Genomic DNA, 22,027 nt, shown 5'->3' on the forward strand with positions numbered 1-22,027 from the left:
TTTTCTGTACCCTTTTCATCATTGAGTAGCAGATGATGAAAGCTTTTACAAAGTCCAAAAATTGACTGAGAAATATAAGGCACAAGATTGTGGTTATTTTGAATTATGATAAGAATAATTTTTTTATTTTAAATAATTAACCTTTTAAGTGTTTGTTTGTTTTTTTAAGTCTGTAGCATTTAGACTTCTTAAGTTATTAAAACTAAGACTTCAGGACAGACTTAATTGACAAAGAAGCCATTTGAAGATGGAAGGAGAGGTGAAGTTACAATATTCACAGTGTTGAAGTCTTAGGCTTTTTCTTTTTTGGTCACTGGAAGCATTGACAGTTGTCTCCATTGTTCTGAAGACAAGGCCTATGTTACCCCTGAGCCCTTCCATACTGTGTACCAAAACTGGAGGAGTAAGTGATGGTGACAAGTGTGTTTCAAATGCAATGGAAAGCTATCTACTTAAATTGTGCTGATTAAGCTTATCCCTAGTCCCCAATAGCTAGAAAAAAGGGTTGGCAGACATTTAGACCTTTTAAGAATAAATGAATACATGCACAAATTAAAATTACACTCAATGCATAAAAGGCAATCCCAGCCATTGTTGACCAGCAAAAAACCTCCTCATGATATCTCTTGAAACTTTGCTAAGCTGGTCCAGGCAAAATAACATTCAGTCCATTATTCAGGGAATATCTTTACAGATTGATAGGACCAGCTAGAATTTTCATTTCACTGTCAGCATTTTCTGTCTCCAAAGGTCTCTAGGACACAATAAGGCACTGTATTAGTGCTCTAATGGAGAGTTACATGTACATACCTATTGAATTATCTTGTTCTGTTTTCTCTTTATTTTTACTAATTTCCATTTCAATTTTTTTATCTTTCTACTTAAAAATTTATCCCTGCATATATACTCCTTTTTTTACCATTTATCCTTATTTTTCATATATAGTAATAATATAATACATATGATTTGTTATAAATATGTAATAAATAACAAATATGCTTATACAAGAGAAACATTCTCATATTAGCTATGTCTCATTCTTTTTCCCACTCCCTTTCCAAGAAGGCAGGTATATATGAACTATGTTGTACAAATATTATGCAATACATATTTCCCTGTTCATCATGCTGTGAAATGAGACACATATTACTTACATATATGCTTCATTTTAAGTTTTATGGAATAAAACACCCAATCAGAGATTCTGAAAACCCAATGTTAGTGGGTATTCACTGAATTGCACAAAATAACTGTTTTCCTGTACATTCTCCCTAGGTTTTAGTTCAACTTTTTCAGCTGCAGAGGAAAGTATCATGTTGTCAGCATCTCCTGGACATATCACCAAGAAGTATGAAGTCAGCAGCCAGGCAAGAATACTCCCTGGTTTATTATTACCTTTAATGGCAAAAAAGACATGATTTTGCTCTTTTCGTGTTTCTAAAGCTCAGTTTAATGTAATGGTATCCCCCTGAAAAAGAAAGGAAAAAATGACTATGACCATTATTTTCATCAATTAAAGAAAATGGGGACATATAAATGAATCATTGGATTTAATGCTGAAGCACCAAAAGTTCTTGGTTCAATATTACCTTGGGAAAGAGAAGAAATGTGTGGAGTTTTTCTCATGATGACAAAGGGACATATAATGCTATTCCTGCTGTAATTTATATCACTATGACTATAGATGGAGGATTTTATGTCTGTACATGAAAAGATACTTTTTTAATTCATTATAAACATGGAATAACTTTTAAGTAGAGAATATTTTGAACTGACCAAAATCCCTTGTTAATCAGCAAGGCGGCTCATTCATCTTTCAGAAGCATTCATCCTCTAATTTTTTTCCTACAAAATAAATTCTAAGAAAGTTTGATATAAGAAAGTACCAAAGGCAAAATCTATGCTCATACCATCCTAAATAAACTGTTTCTTCACTGATTAGTATTAATGAGCAATTAATTTGGTTAGTCTTAATAACCAAACTGATTTAACCAAATCCGGCCCCATAAATTCCTTGACCTTTACTATTACTGGGTCAAAAAAACAATATTCCTTCTTGGAGATAGTGGGATAACTTATTGTTGAAGTGTGCCCTCTAGCTCTCTTTGGGGTTCAATACTAAAATTTGGTTAGTGCTACATCTTACGGATATCTAATCAGCTTATAGCTTTCCTGGAATTCAGCCAAATGGACACATATGTGTTGGTTTTTTCTAAGTCAGTATTCCAAAAGGAGGTTTGGAAAACATGTTGGTGAGGTCCATTTATTTTAGAAAGGGCCCAAGATAAACAAATGGCAGGAGATAAAATCTGAAATAATTAGCCAGTTAATTCAAAAATATAATTCCCATGGCTCTTGATAGATTGCTTAGTGATAGTTTTATTTGTGAGCATGACTTTTTTGACACCTAATTTCTGTCATGACAGGTTTTCCATGAGTGTTTTCTAAATCCATGCCATAATAGTGGGACCTGCCAGCAACTTGGACGAGGATATGTTTGCATCTGCCTGCCTGGATTTACAGGTAAATTAGAGTTTCATTCCATTGGTAGTAAAAATGTTGCTGTAGCATGAGACATCATAAAAACACTCTAGTAAGTTAGGCATAATGCTAATGACAAGGCATTATTTTGGATGTGCATAAACATTCCAATATGACAGATCAAAATCTGTTGGGACAATTTCATCCTGAGGAGAGGGCACAGAAAGGAATCAAGTCTTCTTTATATTTCAAGTTGAACTTTTTTGTTTCCCAATGTGTCAGGCTGAGACCAAGGTACCTGTTCTAATACAGACCAAATTCATATGGACTCAGTCTGTAAAAGATTACTCAGGGAGCAGTTAGGTGGTTTAATGGATAGAGAGCCAGGTCTAGAGACAGGAAGTCCTACGATCAATTTTATCTCCAATACTTCTTAGCTGTATGACACTGGACAAGTCATTTAACTCCTATTACCTAGTCCTTACCACTCTTCTGCCTTAGAACCAATGCAAAGTATTCATCCTAAGGTGGAAGATAAAGATTTAAAAGAAAAAAAAAAGACTTTTGTCTGTTTTAACTGTTGTGACCACATTCAAAAACAGAGCACCAATAAAGCAAAATATACTGGTATATATATATATATATATACATATATATATGTCTATGTACACAAAAATATAATCAAAAGAAAAATAACCCATTAGAAAATGTTGCAACAAATATTATAGATGAAAAAAGTTGACATCTAAAATATATAATGATTTATTAAAAGATCACATAATAAATGCCAGACTCTAATAGATAGTCAAAGGATATGGAAAACTATCAAAAGAAGAAAAATAAGGGCAATATAACCTAGATGGGCAGCTAGGTGGATAGAAAGGCAGACCTGGGGTCAGGAAGACTCAGCTTCCTGAATTCAGATTTTCAGACACTAACTAGCTGTGTAACCCTGGGCAAATCACTTAAGCCTGTTTGCCTTCATTTCCTCATCTGTAAAATGAGAAATGACAATCTTCTCTAGTATATTTGCCCTAAAAACCCTTAATGGGGACATGAAGAGTTGGACATGAGTAAACAAAAAATTGCTGGAAAAAATGTAGCTTAGTAGATAGGAAAGTCAGCAAGAAAGAGTCTCAGGGACACCTTACTTCAAGTCCTGACTATGATACATACTGGCTATGAGACCTGGACACATCATTTAACCTTTCCTGTTCCAGGAGACTTTCTGATTGTAAATTGCAGAATACGTCCTGTTGTGCATTGATAGATGGAGTTTCCTCACTAGGAGTTTCCTATACTTAGGAATTCACAGATTGGTCTTAAAAAAAGAAGGAAAACATCATTAATAATTATTTGGAAAACTTTCAAGCACTAATAATCATAGATACACATTCAGACAGTTTGAAGGTACTAATTCTCTATCATCTTGGCAAAAATAACAAAACTCAATGCTGGAAAGGATGTGGAGTAACAGGGACACACTAACTCCTTGTAGTAGAATTGAGAATTAATAGAATATTTTTGGAAAGTAATCTGGCAGTAAATAGTAAGACTTGCAAAAACTCATTATCTTTGATTTGAGAATTCTATTTTGAGGAATATATATTCTTAAGAATATTATGGACAGAAAGGAGGATCAGTGGTATAGACTTGGAGTGAGTGACCTCAGCAAGACAGTCTATGATAAGCCCAAAGATCCTAGCTTTGGGGACAAAAACCCACTATTTGATAAAAACTGCTGGGAAAATTGGAAGACACTGTGGGAGAGATTATGTTTGGATCAACACTTCACACCCCACACCAAGATAAACTCAGAATGGGTGAATGATCTGAATATAAAGAAGGAAACTATAAGTAAATTAGGTGAACACAGAATAGTATACATGTCAGACTTTTGGAAAAGGAAAGATTTTAAAACCAAGCAAGACTTAGAAAGAGTCACAAAACGTAAAATAAATAATTCTGACTACATCAAATTAAAAAGGTTTTATATAAACAAAATCAATGCAACCAAAATCAGAAGGGAAATAACTGGGAAACAATCTTCATAACCAGAACCTCTGACAAAGGTCTGATTACTCAAATTTATAAAGAGCTAAATCAATTGTACAAAAAATCAAGCCATTCTCCAGTTGATAAATGAGCAAGGGACATGAATAGGTAATTTTCAGATAAAGAAATCGAAACTATTAATAAGCACATGAAAAATTGTTCTAAATCTCTTATAATCAGAGAGATGCAAATCAAAACAACTCTGAGGTATCACCTCACACCTAGCAGAGTGGCCAACATGACAGCAAAGGGAAGCAATGAATGCTGGAGAGGACGTGGCAAAGTCAGGACATTAATGCATTGCTGGTGGAGTTGTGAATTGATCCAACCATTCTGGAGGACAATTTGGAAAAATGCCCAAAGGGCACTAAAAGACTGTCTGCCCTTTGATCCAGCCATGGCACTGCTGGGTTTGTGCCCCAAAGAGTTAATATGGAAAAAGACTTGTACAAGAATATTCAAAACTGCGCTCTTTGTGGTGGCAAAAATATTGGAAAATGAGGGGATGCCCTTCAATTGGGGAATGGCTGAGCAAATTGTGGTATATGTTGGTGATGGAATACTGTTGTGCTCAAAGGAATAATAAAGTGGAGGAATTCCATGGAGACTGGAACAACCTCCAGGAAGTGATGCAGAGCAAAAGGAGCAGAGCCAGGAGAACATTGTACAGAGACTGATACACTGTGGTACAATTGAATGTAATGGACAATGCCATTAATGGCAGTGCAATGTCCCTGAACAAACCGAAGGGATCTATGAGAAAAAACACTATACACATACAGAGGAAAACCTGTGGGAGTAAAAACACTGAAGAAAAGCAACTGCTTGACTACAGGGGTCCAGGGGATATGATTGGGAATATAGACTCTAAATGAACATCCTAGTGAAAATACCAACAACATGGAAATAGGTTTGGATCAAGGACACATGTAATACCCAGTGGAATTGCACGTTGGCTATGGGAGGGGTTGCGGGAGGGGAGGGAGGAATAGAAAATGATTTTTGTATCCAAGGAATAATGTTTGAAATTGATCAAATAAAAAAATAATGTTTAAAAATAGAATACTATGAAAAATAGCTTTTCAAAGATTTTTAAATTAATTAATAATTGCAAAAAATGGAAGTAAACCTGAACATCAAATAATATGGAAGTAGTTAATAATTATATTAATTAAATAAATTGATATATATTAATGTAATGTGATGATATAATAGTTAGCATCAATAAGTATAAGGAACACCAAAAGTACAAAGTACTTTTCTCTCTATATAAAGTAGGAAGTGGAAATATCCTCATCTCCATTTTTATAGATAGGGAAATAGAGTTTTAAATAAAGTGAATGACATGCCCAAGGTGATACCTATATGAAATAATTCAAAGCAAAGAAGCAAATCCAGGACCACTAAAAAAAAAAAAAGCTGTGTGACCCTGGGCAAGTCACTTGACCCCCATGGCCTAGCCCTTACCACTCTTCTGCCTTGGAGCCAATACACAGTATTGACTCCAAGAGGGAAGGTAAGGGTTTAAAAAAAAAAAAAAGAAATTGAAATGTATGAATAAAGAATCCTGATGGATACAAAGGGAGTAACTAAGAAGTTTTGACATTTTATGCATTGAAATTAATTTATTTAAGTATATATAGTTGCAAAGCAAGTTTATTCACTATGTGGGTTTTTAATACTAAATTTAAGGTAATGGTAAACCAAATAATGATCTTCAAGGGTGATGATCATCACTGAGAACAAAGGACAATTTTGTGTGTGCTATTTTTGGATAGAATTTATTTTCTCTTAATTTTTATGAATCATGAAGAGGTAGCATGATGTCATATGGATAGAGTGCTGTGCTTATAGTCCAGAAAACCTAGATTCAAACCCACCCTCTGACATGACTACCTCATTGACATGAGCAAGTCACTTGTATGTATCTTAAGAAATCATAGTAAACTAAAAAAAAGAAAGAAATCATAGTACTTATCTATTAAGTCATAAATAGGGCTAGAAAATTACATAAGCATGCCACCCTTGACTTTCTCTACACCAAGAAGTTGCATTTATATTTTGTTTTATTTTTAACCAATCTTTTATTTATGGCTAATTCTGAAGGCAGGAATGCCAACAGTCTTAGAGTTCAGAAAGTCCCTAAAATATAATTTTAAAGTAAAATTATTAATTTCCAAATGACTTCATTGTAAACTCTGGGATTGAGTCATTTCAGAATAAAAAGAAGGCCCATTGGCCCAGTCTCTAAAGACAATTATTTTGGGAAAAGAAACAAAACCAGGAACCCTGAAAGCTGAAAATCAGTGGGTTGTGTTAAGGTCTCCGTCAGTGGGGAGACTACCGACCCCTTTTAAATCAGAGATCTTTCAAGGAGGCAGAGTATCACTATAAGTGACAAATACAACTACTCCCCATTGCCCCATGTCAGTGTAAACATTTTAGTGCAATTGGGATCTAATACCACTGTTCCAATTCCTTTTAAAGCTTGTCTTCAGAACTGTAATTGTACTTAAGCCTCAGCTATTGGCATGTCTTCCATGTTCTTCATAGGTTTTAGTGCTCTAATTTTCATGTGGGAGAAGCACTTTGTTTATGGTCCTATCCCACACACCTTTTCTGAAGAATGGGTGACTATTCTTCAGAAAGTCCAGAAAATGTTGGACATAAAGGTTAGTCCCATCCAGGGGTTCTCTGCCAAGTGGGGCTATAGCAAGAAAAAAGAAATTGGGGATGATGTCTCCTATTTATTTGAACCTCTTACTTATCCTTTGAGTTATGTGTAATCCTCAGCATATTGACTGGAATGTTTTTGTAAAATATTAACAATGTGAATAAACAACTGATTTACCATTAAAAAAAATGGCCCCTGATGTCAAAATACTATAAGAAGGGACATTGAGGTGACTGAGCAGATAGAGAGACCCAGGTCAGGAGTAGGGGGTGGAGGTGGCTCTGGATTCAAATGTGGCCCCAGGTACCTCCTCACTCTGTGACCCTGGGCAAGCCACTTAACCCTAATACCTAGCCCTTACTACTCTTCTGTCTTAGAACCTATATTTAGTATGATTCTAAGACAGAAGGTAAGGGTTATTTTAAAAGAATCTTTTAGAGAAAGAACTTTTCATATGCAAAAAAGTCAGCATTAAAAAAACACAATAAAAATGGGAAAGAGAAGCACAAGAAAAAAGAAATTGCCCCACAGGCCTGAGTATAATGAGTTCTATGCATTCATTGATTTTGACTTTTATAAAAAAAATAATAACTAACATGTCTATATCAACATTAGCTAAGGCACTTTACATCATCTCGACTGATCCTTACAACAACCCTGTGAAGTAGATGCAATTGTTTTCCACATTTTAAAGAAGAGGAACCAAAGCAGGCAAAATGATTTGTCATTGTGTGAGACAGTATTTGAATTCAAGTCTTTCTGAGTCCAAGTCCAGGTCTATATCCACCATCCCTTAGCTTCCTCAGAGTCCTTTGAACTGGACTTCTACACAAACAAATGAAGATCAATCAGAAATTAGTTATGGCGATCTTAAATGTTACCTCTGCCATCTTGAGTGATTGGGAGGCAATAATATTTGGCCTCCAATGTTAAAATGTTCTTGACCTTCTCTGTTGCTCATTGGCCACAACTTCTCAAAGGATATTTCCTCATTTGTATAATAGAGATATTATACTTCTACTACAGGTAGAAGTATAAGAAAATTCAGGGTGCCATGTAAATAGTTATATAAATGAGAGAGCATGGTGGACAGGAAAGACAATTAGACTTGGAATTAGAATACCTCAGTTCAAGTACTAGCTCTGCTGGTTACCAGCTGTGTGACCTTGGGCATGTCATTAACTTTCTCTGAGACTTTTTTTTTAATTTTATAGTATTTTATTTGATCATTTCCATGCATTTTTCATTAAAGACAAAGATCATTTTCTTTTCCTCCCTCCCACCCCCCGTGGCCGACGCGTGATTCCACAGGTATCATATGTGTTCTTGACTCGAACCCATTGCCATGTTGTTAGGATTTGCATCAGAGTGTTCGCTCAGAGTCTTTCCTCTGTCATGTCCCCTCAGCCATTGTAGTCAGGCAGTTGCTTTTCCTCGGTGTTTCTACTCCCTCAGTTTGTCCTCTGCTTATGGATAGTGTTTTTTTCTCCTTGATCCCTGCAGATTGTGCAGGGGCATTACACTGCCACTAATGGTTTCTCTGAGACTTTATTTCCCTTGGATGTAAAATAAAGATAAGGATATTTCTTCTTCCTATCTCATGAAGTGAGGAAAGTGCTAATAAAGCATAAAGCTCCACATCGTTGTCTCTTGCCCCTCAGTGCTGTTTGTTTTCCATTTCAGGTTTAAAGTGTGAAATTGATGTGGATGAATGCAGTTCCTCACCTTGCCTCCACAATGGAGTATGCAAAGATGGTGTTGACAAGTTTATTTGTCAGTGCCCGGCAGGTTACACAGGTAATGGAGCAATTTTCAAATACAGGGCATTGCTGGCATAAAGTGGAAATGCATTCTGAGAAAATATTCTGGGAGGTTTTTTGTTTTGTTTTGTTTGGGGTATATTTTTACAATTTTGGATGAAGGATTCCTCTAAATTTTTTAGTCCCCATTTTTTGAGAGAATAGTGAAGTACCTCTTCTGCAACTACTTGAAACAGCTTCAAAAATATTTTTTAATCCCCAAGGTACCTACATGCATATATTTATTTCAACACACAGTATAAACTAAAGCACTATATATTGTGATTTTTCATTCCCAGGGATTCGTATTCTTTCCATGTACCAACCTGTACCATAAACTATCATTTTACTCAACTTGTTAATTTTGCCTTATGTTCAGAATAGAGATTTTTACCTTCTACCCTTATTAAAATAGTTTGGCTCACAAAGATTTTTAATATGGCAACTGGCTCTTCTCAGATCCATTTTAATTATAATTAGGGTATTGTTGATAAAATTGTTGAATAAGATATGATTTTAGAATTATCATAATAAATAAAGCATAGATTTTAAGTGATCTGTGGTTACACTTTCTAATATCATTTTAATATGGACAATAAAATACCCTTAACATATTTTCAAAGGACCAGGTACTAATAACTTTTCATACAAAAATATTTTAAGAAGGAATGTTACATCAGAGACATATGAGAAAAGAGTAAAACAAACTTTCTATAGTTGTTACAATATACTTGAACCCACCCTGAGTTTCTTTTTCTCCTCTTTGAAGCCACATAAAAATAATTACTTTCATTTGGGGATGTCAGCCTTCACAAATGAATAATTTCCTTAACAAAGGTTCTGAAAAGAAATCCATCCACTAGATCATATGGACTTTAGAAGTCATATGTCACAGCTTGCATTTTACTGGTGACAGTAGAGAGGTTAACTGACTTGTTCAAAGATAGAAGTTAGATGCAAACTTAGAAGTGGCAGAGCTAGAATGTAGATTCTGGTGGTCTTCTATTTTTTACACTGTAGAACACTGAAACATTCACTCAAATAAATTCCACCTAATTGTCTTTTCTAATGAAAGCTTTTGCCCAGATGGGGAGAGATCTCTTTCCCTCTTGCTCTTCTTCCTTTCACCCCCCCCCCTCTCTTTCCTTCTCTATTATCCCCTCCTTCCCCCTCTTCTTTCTCCCTCTCCCTTTCCTCCTCTCCATGTCCCTTTTCTTCTTTCTCTCCCTCTCCCTCTCCTCTACTTACCCTCTCCCTCTCCTTTTCCTCCTCTCCTCCTCCTTCTCCTTCACCCTCTCTCTCTTCCTTTCCCCTTCACCTCCTCTTTCCCTCCCCAATCCCCTTCCCTATCTTCCTTCTTGTCCCTCTTTCCCTTTTCCCTCTTTTCTTTCCCTTTCTTTTTCTTCTTTTCTCTCCTCTTCCCCCTCACTTTCCTCCTTTTCCTTTCCTCCATCTTTCCACTCTGTTCCTAGTATTCTTATTAGCATGTTCTAACTGACCCTTTCCTTGGTATTCAATGGCATTGTTGATTTAATATTTTAAATATACCATACAGTGATAATGTTTCATCCATCCCAACATACACATATCCAAGAATACACTCTATTATTCTTTCATATGGGTAAACATTTTCACATTCACTCACACAGTCTTAATCAGCAACATAACCAGTATACTTGTGTATACTTCTTTGAAGCAAGACACCAGGCCCCATTAACATCATGAAAAGCCTGGATTCTTTCCTATTCTCTCCTCCAGAACTGGATTACTTTCCTCACCCTTAGATACACTGAGCTGCCTTTGAACTAAAATACAGCCATACATGACACCAAAACGACCCTTTATTACTCCTCTTGGATTCCTCTCACCTCTGTGCATGGGTGACAGATTCTGATACTTGAATCATGGTGCTTGACTAGGAAATGCTAGTCCCCTTCCATTTTAAATTGTGATTTCTAGTAAACTTTTACTCAGCAATTTCCATTTTATGTGGGGGGGGAACCTTCTCCCTTGCCCAGGTTTTCAGTTCCATTTTTGTTGGAATGTCCTCTAGTCTAGGGACTCAACTTCTTCCATGTCATGGACTCCTGTGTCAATCTAGCAAAACCAATGAACCTGACTCCTCATAATCATATTTTTAAATAATTAAAGGAATGGATAAATTGTATTTCAGTGAAAATAAAAATATATCTTTTTCCATCCAAGTCCTAGACCCTCTGAAATCTATACATCGATTCCTAGACCAAGAACCCCTGTTCTAGTCCAACTTCCTCATTCGACTAAAGAGACAGAGAAAGACCTAGTAAGATTAAGTGATTTGGCCAAGGTTATAGAAGTGGTAGAAGCAGGATTATTATGGTCAAAACATTCATTAGCTGGGAAATGGCCTTCTGAAGTGAAGCCACTCTACACTTAGGTTGATCTTTGGCCAACAGACATTCTCTTCATTGCCAAGCCTATGGTGAAAGATTTCCAGTTTAGTAAGACCTTCTAAAGCTTGTGATTTGTTGGCATAGTCTTCAAGAACCCAAGGTAATCCTTATGCCACAATGAGGTATGTGCTTTGGATGCAATTAAGGATATAGTTCTAATTCACGGTACTGAATTTTTTTTTTTTTTTGCATCATGGGATACACACTTTAACAATCATGGGAAATCTGTGGACCTCTTCTCAGAAGAATGTTTTTAAATACATAGAAAAAATGCATAGGATTACAAAGGAAACAGATTATATTGAAATGCAATTAGCAAAATGTTTTTTAAATGCACATTCAAAGACCCAGGCCTAAGACCCCCTGCCTTTAACTGAAATAAAGATCAGAGCTCACACTCTGTTTTTAGGAGAAAATGTAGATGTCATCATCTAAACTTTTGGTTGAATGGAATGTGTTCTTAGAAAATGTCTTTGGAGCAGCTAAGTAGCACAGTGGATGGAACACCAGGTCTAGCTTTGGGAGAATGGATTCAAATCTAACCTCAGAAACTTCCTAGCTGTGTGACCCTGGGCAAATCACTTAATCCTGACAGCCAACCCATGCCACTTTTCTGTCTTAGAATTGCTACTAAGACAGAAGGTAAGGGTTTTAAAAAATAAAATATCTTTCATAAAGTTGGTTAGAAACGTCTCACATCAAAGGTAAAGCTAGTCTAGTAATATTCTTAACAGTATGGAAATTCTCCAGATACTCCAGTCCACAGATAATGTACTAATTGCCCAGAACCTCCAAATATGACAGAACTTCCTCAGTAAAACCTATTTACTTAAAATTAATCTGCCTAACCATTCATATAAAAAAAATAAAATCGGTGAGAAATGCCACTGACCAGATAAGGACACATGGTTAGATGAGTAGTCCAGCATTTTAATTGACTCAGATTAAGAGTTTAAATTGATAAATGGTAGACCTTTTATCTACCATCTTTAAAAGCAAAGCATCAGTATGTTTGTGTGACTTGCACACAAAAATATATGTGGAGTATACCTATATATACAGCCCTATCTATTGATCTGTATAGATAGATAGATATACAGTCTCCCAAACACACAAGTATACATGCAGGCATATGAGAGGGTATGTTTGTATGTGTAATAATTAAAGTAAAATTCTTAAATGTAATGTTAATTTTTAAAATTGTGGTTGCCATTATAAAATTAACTCTCAAGTCAGGAGTTTGTTAGTAGCCCTTAAAATGTAATTTTAACCAAAAATGGAAATATAGGGAAAAAAGGGAAATTTGGAAGGGAACAGAAAATATCCCCTACCTAAAAAATACCCTAAGCTGAATCAGGAAGCCTGAATCCAAAGGCTGCCAAACTGCTTAAACCCGCAAAAAACCTCAAATGCACAGAGAAAGAGAAAAAGCATTTGGGCCCCCACCTTTTATCCTCTGTGTGCATATGCACGCAAAATGGGATGTGGAGTAGGAAAAGCTGGGTCAGATGAGCCTGGAAATGGATTCCATCTACATGTATGTATATATGTATGTATACAGGACATTCCAAAAGTTTTAATGCCGTTTGAAGCTTTAAATATTTTTAACTTTTAAGCTTTAAACTGCATTAAGATTTTTGATACATCCTATGTATTTGCATGTTCATTGCAGGTATGGATTTACCTATGTAGAAATCACAAAAGAGAAAGAAGGTGGAGAGAGCATAGAGGATGGAATCAGCCTCAAAATTAGGAAGACCTGAATTCAGGTGTTGGAAGTGACATGTACCAGTTGTATGACCCTGAGCAAGTCATTTAACAATCTAGTATGCTAGGTTACTAAAAGTAGAGTAGGTACAAACCTATATCAATAAATAAAGTTCCTCATCAGGGAGCTCCCTATACCAGTAAAATAACAGGTCCAATCCCTCTTCCAACACACACATACACACACACACACACACACACACACACACACACACACACATATTTAAGTACTCCTGTCCATGTTCGATAGGAGAAGTGGACAATTTGCTGGGTCCAAGATCAAAGAGAAATTAAGAGTCTAGTCTGGATCCCATTTGAGAAATAACATAGCAGTAAAAAAACAAAACCCTTACTTTCCATGTTAGAATCAATGCTGAGTATCAGTTCCAAAGCAGAAGAGAAATAAAGGCTAGGCAGTGGGGGGTTAAGTGACTTCCCCAGGGCCACACTGTGAGGAAGTGCATGAGGCCACATTTGAACTGAGGACCTCCTGTCTTTAAGCCTGGCTCTCAAGCATAGCATTTTTATTGATACCAAGGCTCTTACTGCTACAAATACACATTTTCTTAAAACCAGTATTTTCCAAAATATGCTATCTGACTAAGAATACTAAAACACCATCATGGCAACAGAATACAAATTATTAGTAACCAAAATACTAAGAAAAGGAAAGATGCTGAGTATGAGTAGATTGAAATATTTTGTGAATTATGATTTGCATTTAAGAAATTAAATGTTGCTGATGGAAACAAAATAAACAGTAAAGTAGAAATGGCAGCATCTATAAAAACCTATTTCTAGAATGAGAATTTGAAGAATTTTGATTTGCTATGAACACTGATGAAAACAGTAGGTTTAGAGAAAACACATTTTTTGCTTATTTTATTAATAACATATTCATCATTAGTGATTACATTCTTCGTAGCTGGACTCAAAGGTTTGCTATATCATGAGGCTAAACCATGAACTCATTTGTAAAAGGCATATGATTCCTCAAAGGCTCCTTCTAGCTCTAATAACACATGAAGCTATCAATATCCTATGATAATGGCTATAATGAGATGACTTGAGACTCTATGTTGACTCTTTTCTTGAAGTGATCATGAACTCAGATAACTGGTAGTCTCCATGGCATGAGTACTATCAGCCCTCCTTTTAGGCAGTAGTATTCCAGAGTTCACCCTCTCCCTGCAGATACTACCAGTTCTAGAATTTTTCTCCTGGTGAAGAATTGCTGACTCTGACTCCAAAGCATTAGAGAGATACCTTTGGTACAAGTTGACTCAGTGTTCAACATAAGATTCCAAACAAAGCATTGAAGGAAAGATGTTTCCTGAAAGTTTTCAAGTTAATGGAACTCCAGCTTTAATTTCTTTATTATTTTCATTGATTCAAACTAAAGGTATACATTGATAAATATTTGTAGATACTTTGGCTCCCATTTTTTCAAGGAAAGCCTTTTATATTGTCTTCTAGTCTGAATTATAACCATCCTATATGTAATGGGGGACTCATGAAGAAGCAGGCTTACCCAGTCTTCTCCTGGACCACCTAGCTGTGCTCTTAGTACTGGACCCTCATTAGCCAGTTTCCTGTTATATAATTATATGGTTACTACATATGTATGCATGTGTCTTATCTTTCCTTCTTGATTATAGTCTCCACAAGGGCAGAAACTATGTCTTACTTATGTTTATATTTTTCTTTACAACTACCATAATGGAGTGTGCAAAGCATGTAGTAAAAGCAGGTGATGCTTTTTCAGATTGCTAATAAACATCCTTTGCAGGTCAGCTCTGCGAGGGAAACATAAACGAGTGTAGATCCAATCCATGTTTAAATAAGGGTACTTGTGTTGATGGTATTAATGGGTATCACTGCTCCTGTGTGAAAGGATTCAAAGGTAAGCATTTGAACTTTTTTATCTTTGCCCTGTTTTATTTTCTTTATGGCCTTTTTCTTTATATTCATGGATAGACTCTGACGTCTAAAAAAGTGACAGCTTAGAACAGATTCCTACAGGTTAACCAACTTCTTACAATTTGAATTAAATTTTCACCATTTGAGATGGAGCAAAAGATGCTCTGTGTGAAAGGCAGAATCTAGCGAGCTGACACAAACAAGGTGAAGACAAAGAGTGATGAAGATAAGTGATGTGATCACTGGTGCATCTAAAAAAAATCTAAGAATATAAACTGAGGGCTTTCTCCAAAATAGTTATGGCTTAATCAAGCATTACTTAATTGGATTCTCATAGAGCATCTATAAGCCAGTTGTTGAAAGGTTCTTTATTTGTGGCAAATGATATTCATAAGGTTATTGATTTTTGTATATGAAAGGTCCTTACATTTCAACACATAGCATCATTGGTCTGGAGCTTAGAAGAAACTACAGAGATTATTTATTCCAACCATTTCATTTTACAGATATGAAAACATGAAAATATGGAAGTATGAATGCAAAACATCTCACTCTTTCTTTTGCTCTTTCCACAGATCCAAACGATCACATTTCCCCCTTGTAATTTTACAACAAAATTTACAACAAAGCAGATTTCTTCCTGCCCCATCCCTAGGACACAATAAAACAAAGCATCATCAGGTCATCTCCGTCTTGATGATAAAACATTTATTAAACAAGCATTTGCTTTAGTCATTAACAATATATTACCTCCAGAGAGAACATAATCTAGTTGGGGAGAGAAATATATACATATGAATGAATACCAAAACAAGTAGCATTTGCTTTGTACCATATGTGTTTCAGCAGCTAAAGAGAGGCAGGCACAGAGAATGTGAGAGATTAGTAATATGGGGCTTTGGAAGATAATTACAGAGCAGAGATTATAATTGGATTAATTATGACCATCATCCAGGAGCAGAACCTCAGAATCATCTTTGTCTCTTCCCTCTACTGTAAACTCTGACTCCCAGATTCAGCCAGTTGCTGATTGCTATTGTCCACAATATAGTTCATCCATATAGTTCAGCTTTCACTGTAGTTATCTTTGTTTATGTCTTTATTATCTTATACTTAGACTATTTTAATAGCCTTCTACATTATCTTCACATCTCTGGTATTTTTCCATTTTCATTCATCCTTCATCCCATTGTCTGAATAACCATATTACTGTACCATTCTGATCATGTTACTCCTCTACTCAAAAGCTTTCATTGACTACCTATTGAATCAGATTACTGCTGATCCCATAATTCTAGCACCCCTAGAATCTTGTTCTAGTCTTTGATAAGAGATGGCATGGTATAGTGTACAGACAAAGCTAAACTCTGGATAGGGAGTAAATAGTTTCAAAGACCACCTAAAATACTAGTCCTTAACCTTGGGTATGTTATATGTGACTCATGCAACTCCCTTTTTGTTGTTCAGCCATTCCGTCGTGTTCAATTCTTTGCTATCCCATTGACCATACCTATCTATGGGGTTTTCTTGATAAGGACAATGGAGTGGTTTGCTATTTTTTCTTCAGTGGGTCTAGTGGATCCTTTTGTCGGTCAGAGGTAAAATGTTTGGCCCAGGGTTCACACAACCAGGAAGTGTCTGGGGTCAGATTTGAACTCATTTCTTCCTGAGTCTAGGTCTAGTATTCTATCCCCTGAGTCAACCAGCTACCTCCTCACTCTAGATGCAACCGCCTAGAACACATCTATTAAATCAGAGATGGCTACAATCTGAGTTGATTGAAGAAATGCCTGTACCAGAAGGCCTTAGAGTTATTTTCCCCAGTAAAATCACAGATTCTTTTTGTATTTGAGTATCTCACAGCACTTTTTCCATGCACACAGTCTATATACCAACAAAACTGGACCACTCATTGTGATCTATTTTCATCTTGTTCTCTCCTCTCTTCTTTCATATTTGCTTATATATCCATCACTAGTACCTTGAATCCTTTTCCCCCACCCCTTTTCACAATTCTGTGAAAGTATCACTTATTTCAATGATGCTGCCTCTTTCATGAAGCCAGCTGTGACCCTTCTACTTGAGACTACTTTCTCCTACCTCAGACTGTGAAAGTACCTTTTCTGGACTGCCTCTCTTTTACCTTAATCATATCCTGCCTTATTTAATGGTTATTTTTAAAAACATCCTATTCTCTTCTGAGCACCATTTGAATGTAAGCAACTTGTCTCGTCTTTATATCTTGGCTAACAAGCAGAGGAATTTTGTGTATTAGGTACTTCATAAAAGTTTATTAAAGTCATATTCATTAAAGAACCAACTTGTGCCTCAACAGATATGTTAGTAGATCATTTATAGAGCATTTTATAGGCAAAAACGTGCTCTGGGGTACATTATCTCAGTTGTATAAGCTTTATTTTCCACATTCTATGAATGGAGAAACAGATCTGAAGAGAGATATATTTGGAAAAGTTAAGTGACTTGCTTCCAGTCTGCAATGGCCTGCAAATGTTAGACTCAGGACTTAAATGTGATTTTCTAACTCCAAATTCAGTTCTTTCTTGTCTGAATCTAGTCACTTTTCTTTTTCCTTGGCTTTAACATTGTCAGTCTATTTGTAGTGTTTTAATACAATTATATTTTATTACAATTATTAGTATAGTATTATTATTACATGATCTTGTTCCTGTCTTTTTTAAATAGAATTTAAATAGAAACTATCTAGGGACAACTTGCTTTTATATGGGGATATGTATTTAATGTTCTACAGACTATTGACAAGTGGATAAAATAACTGCATTGTGTGGTTTATTATTATTGTTGTTGTCATATTGCTGTTATAAATTATTATTATTCCTTTGACCATCATTTTCCTATTTTTTCCTTGCCAGGCACTCACTGTGAAACAGAAGTCAATGAATGCCAATCAGACCCATGTTTGAACAATGCAGTTTGTGAAGATCAGATAGGGGGATTCTTGTGTAAGTGCCTTCCAGGTTTTCGGGGTACCCGGTGTGAAAAGAATGTGGATGAATGTCTGAGTAGTCCTTGTAAGAACGGAGGAACCTGCAAGGATGACATCAACAGCTTCAGGTAAAAAAAAACAAAACTGGGTCTTGTTGACTTCATGAAATAGCATATGGAGGATTTAGTTTTGTTTTACTTTGGCCAAAATTTTCTGGTCTTTGATTTTTCTTCCTTTTTAAGCACTTTCCTAGGATGAGGAGTAAGGAAAATCAATTTGAATCTGTAAATTAACTTTATTTTCATTCTTAAGATTTACCATTCTTTTGTATGTCATCTTTGACAATTTAATTGCAAATATTTCCTTATGAAAGGGTTGACAGTTTATTTTTTAATTATTTTTTATAATTTGGTGGATATTTGGAGGAGGCAGTGGGAGTACAAAGAAAGGGAAGAGGGAGATCCACTCATGAACATTATGCATCCATGTAGCAGGATGAGTATTTCCCTCTCTAATGAAATTCATAATCCTTTCACAACCCTCTCATGCTGTGCAAACTTTGACCATCTTTCCCAAACATTTTAACTCATGAATATGTGCACATTTCCTCTGATTCAGATCTAAGTTTACCTTCCCTTTGTTGATTGGGACATTTTTAATAGATAACACAATCTGTCACATGCATTTCTATTGCATGGCTTCAGATATTTTAAATCATTTTCTCCAAGACATAACTATATCCCCTAAATATCCAACATAACCAATATGACTTATATAATAAATTCAAATTAGTTATTTTAAATGTCAGACTAAATAAGAAACAGAATCATATAATGAAAGGAAGAGTGGAAAGAGCCACAATTTTAAGTCATCTCTCTATTATGTGTGTGTCCTTTGGGACGCCATGTAACTTCCTGGTACTCCATTTCCTCAGACATAAATTGATAAGATTGGACTTGATTACCCTCAAAGTATATCCTAGTTACGATCAAATAATCTGTTCAGTACCATAAATATATATTCATGTTTATTTTATTATTTTAATTCCTATTGTATTTCTATTTTATACATATTTTTATTTTACATGTCATGATTCATACAAATGTATTCTTTGGATTGGATTCTTGGTGTGGTATCTTTGATTCTTCACTCTCTTTCACCCTTCATAGCTAATATGCTGCCAAATCTTTCCATTTCATCTTTTACAACCTCCCTCACACGGAACCTTTTGTTTATATAGACACAGCTAAGGCCATACATAGTTCAGCTACTTGCAACCTACTGACTAGACGCTTTAAAAGGCCTCCTACTCCCTCTTCCTGTATCATCTCTTTCCCCTCCACTTTGTTTTTCACAGAGCTGTCAATGTGATTTTCCTTAAACTTAGACATTATATATTTTACATATATCATCATTTATTTTAAAGCAGCACTGTTGATTTTCACTCCTCCTAGAATTTACGATGTATCTTTTGAGACCGATTCCTGATTGGAGTTATGCAGACAATGCCTACATTATCAATAGGATTAATCGTGTATGACCAGCAGATCTCAGGCTGTGTTCAGTGCCAGCAAACCTTCATGGTTTACCAGAACAGAGCCAAAGTAGTCTTGGTCTCCTACCACCACCTGGTGGCATGTGTGGGGAATTGTTTAATTCAATGATTTCTATGTTAGCTTTAACAATTGTGCTTTGGGGGGTTTTGTCTTGCTTTGTTTTCTCAGCAGGGCACTACAGTATTTGAGTAGATTGCCCTTTTAGTCAGATGAAGCATCAAGATTTTTTTCACATTAATTGCAATTAAACAGGCCTTTTCCATCTGATATAACCATAGTAAGCCTTGGTAGATAGTAGAAAGGTCTAGATTGTTAATAGAAATGGAATATGTGATTATGGAAATTTCAGCAATGGGTTTAGTAGTTAATAGTAATGGGAATCTAATGAATTGCCTATGATTCATGGAAGGGTCCCTGGAAAGACTGCAAAGAGATCCTTGGCAAGACCTTCAGCACAGAGTGATTGAGAGAAAAGGAGATAGTAATAAGTAGCTCCTGAGTGGTTCAGTTGTTTGAGTTGTGCCTGACTCTTTGTGACACCATTTACCATTTTCCCTGCAAAGATGCTGGAGTGGTCTGCCATTTCCTTCTCCAGCTCTTTTTACAGATGAAGAAACTGAGGCAATTAGAGTTAAGTGATTTGCCCAGTAATTGTCTAAGGCCAGATTTGAACTAATGAAGATGGATCTTCCTGACTGTTAGCCTGGCACTCGAGCCACCATGTCACCTAGCTGTCCCCACCTCCTGGGACTGGGGCACAAAGTAGCAATTTGTCTCCATAAGATAAAGCAAGAATCCACTTTCTACAGATAGGATGAGGTCTAAGTGAGCAACCCAGCAATAAAGGCAACTTGAGAAATATTTTTTTCATTGTTAGATTAATAGAGCCTTCTAAGAAGCTATGTATCATTATATTTTCCTGGCCAAGGGAATATATATAGAATCCAGATAGCAGTTAAGTGGAGACATGTAGAACTGATCTTTGTTTTATGCAAATAAAAATAGGTAAATATATATATTTAAAAATAAATATATAAATTTTGTTTTATATAGACATGAATACTTATTTTTGCTAAATTTTATTTTATATTGGTTTTAATCTAGTGTTTGTCAATGTATCTTCAAATCCTGAATCTGTCATTATGTTAAATATTCCTCAATTTTGTGTCCCATTTGATCATTATGTCTTCATCCAGCTCTGATAAAAGTGTAGAATGCAGCAGAGTCAATTATAAAGCTTAATGGCATTCCCCTAACCATGTTCCAAGTTGACCTACCTTTTCTATTGAATGCCATTGCTCAACCACGTACAGATGCATCTCACAATATTCTCAACAAGATCTCAACACTATTCCACAAAGGTGTCATGACAAAAAATCAAATAAAATTGTTATGTTCTGCTGAAACTCAGATATAGAGTATAACTATCATATTTCCCTCAACTACCGACTTGTCAGAAAATTTAATTTAGTTTGATATTATCTCTTTTTAGTGAGTCCCTGTTGGTTCCTAGAATTCTCTGTACTGTTTTCTAATTCTTTACAAAATATCTGTTTAATAATTTCTTGGTCTTGGTTTCTTTAAATGCCAAGAAATCAGATAATTTAAAAAAGTTTCAGTACTTAATGTATAAATCATATTGATATCAAGAATCTATAAGTATAATTTGAAGAATACACTGGGCTTTTAAAAATAAATTAGTAGCGGCAGCTACATGGTTCACTGAGCAGAGAGTCAGGCCTGGCGTTGAGAGGTCCTCAGTTCAAATCTGGCACTTCAAATTCTTCCTAGTTGTGTGACCCTTGGCAAGTCACTTAAACCCAATTGTCAAGCCTGTACTGATCTTCTTCTTTGGAACTGATACTTACTATCAATTCTAAGAAATAAAATGAATTAGTGTAGCACTTTCCTGTGTCAGGTTTTTCCATATCCTTTAATTGTTAATAATGCAACATTATTGCTTTCTTCTAGTTTTTATTGGATGTATACATTATTAAGGCTACAAAATAGATTTACTAGATCTTTGTGGAAAGCTGGTCATAATCTATAAAATTGTTGCCATTAGAAAATATATTCGGAATTTCAAATTATTGTCTTACAAACATATTTTTGTAACATGGACTATTTACAAATTGAGGATAGCCTTTTGTCAGTTAACAATCATTTATGAAGCACTTCTTATGTGACAGACACCATACTAAGAGCTGGGGATATAAATGCAAGCAGAAAACAACCCCCTGCCCTGGAGAAGCTGACATTCTAATGGGGGTAGGGAGAGAGCTGATAGTAGGGAGAAGGAGGAGGAGGTACCCTTGTGATATAATCTGGAGAATCGGGGCTGGCTGGTTTGGGGCCCTTCCCCAAAGCAGAGGGTCTAG

General features: G+C 35.7%; 1 protein-coding gene across 1 annotated transcript in view; it reads left to right on the forward strand.

Moving 5' to 3' along the window:
• The window catches only part of SVEP1 (sushi, von Willebrand factor type A, EGF and pentraxin domain containing 1), a 341,958-nt gene that overhangs the window by 211,273 nt on the left and 108,658 nt on the right, over nt 1-22,027 (forward strand). The window contains exons 20-24 of the mRNA XM_001374596.5: nt 1,276-1,367; nt 2,427-2,523; nt 8,894-9,007; nt 14,998-15,111; nt 18,020-18,221. Of these exons, the coding sequence (XP_001374633.2) occupies nt 1,276-1,367; nt 2,427-2,523; nt 8,894-9,007; nt 14,998-15,111; nt 18,020-18,221 (619 nt within the window). The remainder of the gene's footprint in view (nt 1-1,275; nt 1,368-2,426; nt 2,524-8,893; nt 9,008-14,997; nt 15,112-18,019; nt 18,222-22,027) is intronic.

Source organism: Monodelphis domestica, chromosome 7 (genome assembly GCF_027887165.1).
Source record: "Monodelphis domestica isolate mMonDom1 chromosome 7, mMonDom1.pri, whole genome shotgun sequence".
NCBI classification, from domain to species: domain Eukaryota; kingdom Metazoa; phylum Chordata; class Mammalia; order Didelphimorphia; family Didelphidae; genus Monodelphis; species Monodelphis domestica.